Raw genomic sequence first — 3,370 nt, 5'->3', positions numbered from 1 at the left:
TTTTTGTGATCATATTTATTTTATTTATTTCATTTTTTATGTTTGGTGGCAAAAATGTGATCACACACATATGCGCTCATGCTCATATGTGTGGCCATAATATATTAATTGTTTTATTATTTTTCAGAAGCCTCATAGCAACAGCATCAATTAATATTAAAAAATTATTCTATATTAGAAAAATTGTTTTACAAATTCCATATGTATTATTACTTATATAAATTTTATTAAAATGTATTGTAATTAATATATATTGTAATTAATATATACGTATTTATATTTTCTGAATTTATTATAAAATATTATTTGTTATGTACAATTTTTTTGTAAGAATACTGATAAGGTTTTTCTGCAGTTTCCCTTACCCTTGCAACAGATGTTGGTATTCGTGTGATTGGTTGGCTGCAGAAATTACAAAATAAAAAATATATTTATTTTTACTTATGAATAGCATTCTGTTTCTTTCCACAAACTTTTTTTCTTCCTACAATCCTTTCATATTTTCCTTTAGGTGAAGGATCTTACGATACCTTAAAATAGATACGGCGCTGAGGTTACCACAGAGTTTGCTCAATGCGCGTGCGCGAAAATATATCGCGAACTGCCAGCACTGCTTTGCGCGCGAGAGAAGAGAGCCGGCCCGAGAGAGTTTTAACTCCCCGGCGCTCGAGCTGAGTCGCGGCGAAGCTGCGACCCTCGAATCTCGCTCGAGACGGAAGCGCCGCGAATTCCGCGGTCGCGACAGGATAGCCGGCCCGAGATCCGAAATTGAACTCCGGACTATCTGTCGGATGGGCGACGGTTTCGACGCGTCAGTCGAAGTCGCCGCGAAGTAGCTGATCGAAGTGGTTTTTGCGCGATGTGAAGCTGACGACTAGAAGTGCGAGACTCTCGTCGTGTCGACGAGAGCAGCTTTTAAGGAAAAAGCACTTGGCGACAGGTCGCTCGCTGGTTGGTCACGGTTGCCGAATATTCGAGAAAATTGCTTTATATGGTCCGCATGGCAACAGCGGCGATCTAACGCGTGAGTTGTCTAGCGCGAGCATTTGTTTGTTTGGCCGAGTGGTCGGCATGGCAACCGCGACCAGCGAGCGAAATCCGCGTAGAAAAAACGGTCTCGCGCTGTGGCTAGCGCAAGCCTTTCGCGATGCTGATGATCGACCGAATGTTTTGGAACGTTCGATCGACTGTTTCGAGAAGGTTATTCTCGCTCTCGAACACATTACAATTACAAAGGCTTTGTGTGTTTTATTTAACATGAAGTTTATAAATACTTCATATTACATATATAAGGTGAATCAAAAAATACTTATATAAGATACATATATAAGATGAATCAAAATATTCTTAATTAACATATGATGTGTTTTCATTATTTTTATTAGTAAATTAAGAATTATTTAAGAATTTATTAGTAAATTAAGAATATATTAATAAAAATAATCTTTTTTTAAAGAAGTTTTTGATAAATTTGCAGCAAATATAATGGAAAAACAGTTGAAATGCAGCTCAAGTGATATTTCCGAAAATTCTGAAGAACAGAATGAAGAATTGATAATGCATAATGTTGATACAAGCAATGTAGATCATGGACAACATTTTCCAGACATTTGTAACACTGATAGAGCCAGCAGTAATGCTCAGAATGTGAGTTGAATATATAAAATAATATAACATGTTCGTACAGATTGTAATCGTTTTATAATTGATTGTAAATAGTTTAATATTGCATATGTATCATTGCAATTAGTAACTTGCTATAAATACTAGGTGCGCAACTAAGTTTCCGGGTTTTTTGATCAATGAAAAATGGAAAATTTCAAGAGAAATACAAAAAATGGTTTATTCAAAGTATCGTCCCTCGCTAGCTACACATTTTTGCCATCTCTCTGGCAATACATGAATACCGCAAAGATAAAAGGACGCATCTTTGGACCGAAACCATTCATCCAACCAATTTTGCATTTCTTCGAAATTGGCCAAGTGTAGCCCAGCCAAGCCATGCGCCATCGACTGGAACAAGTGATCGGAAGGGGCCAGGTCTGGTGAATACAGCGGGTGCGGTAGCAGATCCCATTTTAGCGTTTTGATGGTATCCTGGATGATGGGAGTGCGATGACACGGAGCGTTGTCGTGCTGCAATATCACTCGTTCGTGTCTCGTGTCCCATTCTGGCCGTTTTTCGAGCAATGCATGGTTCAAATTGATCAGTTGTTGTCGGTAGCGATGCCCATTGACAGTTTCGCCCGGTTTCAGCAGCTCATAGTACGATTCCTTTCTGGTCCCACTAAACGCAGAGCATTGTCTTCTTTCCGAAGCGATTTGGCCGTGCCGTCGATGTTGATACTTCGCCAGGTGAAAGCCACGATTTTTTGCGTTTGGGGTTCTCGAAATATATCCACTTCTCATCGCCAGTAACAATTCGATGCAGGAAACTCTTTCTTTCATGCCGCAAAAGCAAAATTTCGGAAGTGGCTCTTCGATTTTTCATTTGTCTCTTAGTCAACTCATGCGGCATTCATTTTCCTTTCTTTTGAATTTTTCCCATGGCATGTAAATGTTTGGAAATACCTTGGCGAGTCATATTTAATGCCTCCGCAAGTTGATCTTGTGTTTGCGTATCATCTTCATTTCAATAACGCTTGCAGATCGGCGTCCTCAATTGTTTTTGGTCTTCCGGAGCGCTCTTTGTCCTTAGTGTCAAAATCGCTATTTCTAAAGCATTTAAACCAATCTACACTGGTAGTTTTCGATGTTGCATGTTCGCAGTAGGCCTCTTCAAGCAAACGACGTGTTTCAGCTGCATTTTTTTTTTAAGTTAAAGCAGAAAAGCAAAGATTCCCGCAAATGTTGTTTATTTGGCACAAAACTGGACATCTTAATTGTTAGAAAAATATTTTTGCGTTGCGATATATGTTGGTATTATGACTGGTTATTGTTGACAGATGTCCAAGCTATAAAAGAAACACAACTTTAGACATGTATGTCGACTACATGTGTGGCTAGCGCCATCCATATATGAAACCCGGAAACTTAGTTGCGCACCTAGTAAATACAGTGATAGAGGATTAAATTTGAAAAATTCGTTCTTTCATATAAAGAATAAGCTTTACAAATTTTAAAAACAAGCTATTAGGTGTATAACAAAGTTTCCACCGCTTACTTCAAATGGTGTTGACAATGGCATATTCAGACTCTTGAGGCCAATATTTGTTTTAATGTCTAGATATAGTTTCCGGAATGGAGCCGTGTCTTGAATCAGCGATATGCCGACGTTTCGCAAACGTTGCAGTTTGCATCATCAGGGCTGAGAACTCTGATACTGAGCTCCCTTGGGTAAAGGTAGTCCTTATATGCCCCCCTCCCCCCC

General features: G+C 38.9%; 1 protein-coding gene across 1 annotated transcript in view; it reads left to right on the top strand.

The window, feature by feature from the left end:
• LOC116852590 overlaps positions 1-3,370 on the top strand; it is an 8,300-nt gene that overhangs the window by 2,051 nt on the left and 2,879 nt on the right. The window contains exon 2 of the mRNA XM_032833100.1: positions 1,478-1,647. Coding sequence (XP_032688991.1) covers positions 1,478-1,647 — 170 coding nt within the window. The remainder of the gene's footprint in view (positions 1-1,477; positions 1,648-3,370) is intronic.

The sequence above is a fragment of the Odontomachus brunneus genome, unplaced genomic scaffold (assembly GCF_010583005.1).
Source record: "Odontomachus brunneus isolate Ranch 3 - 2012 unplaced genomic scaffold, Obru_v1 Obru_scaffold_237, whole genome shotgun sequence".
Lineage (NCBI taxonomy): Eukaryota > Metazoa > Arthropoda > Insecta > Hymenoptera > Formicidae > Odontomachus > Odontomachus brunneus.
Note: the sequence above shows the minus strand (reverse complement) of the source record. Positions and strands in the feature narration are given on the sequence as shown.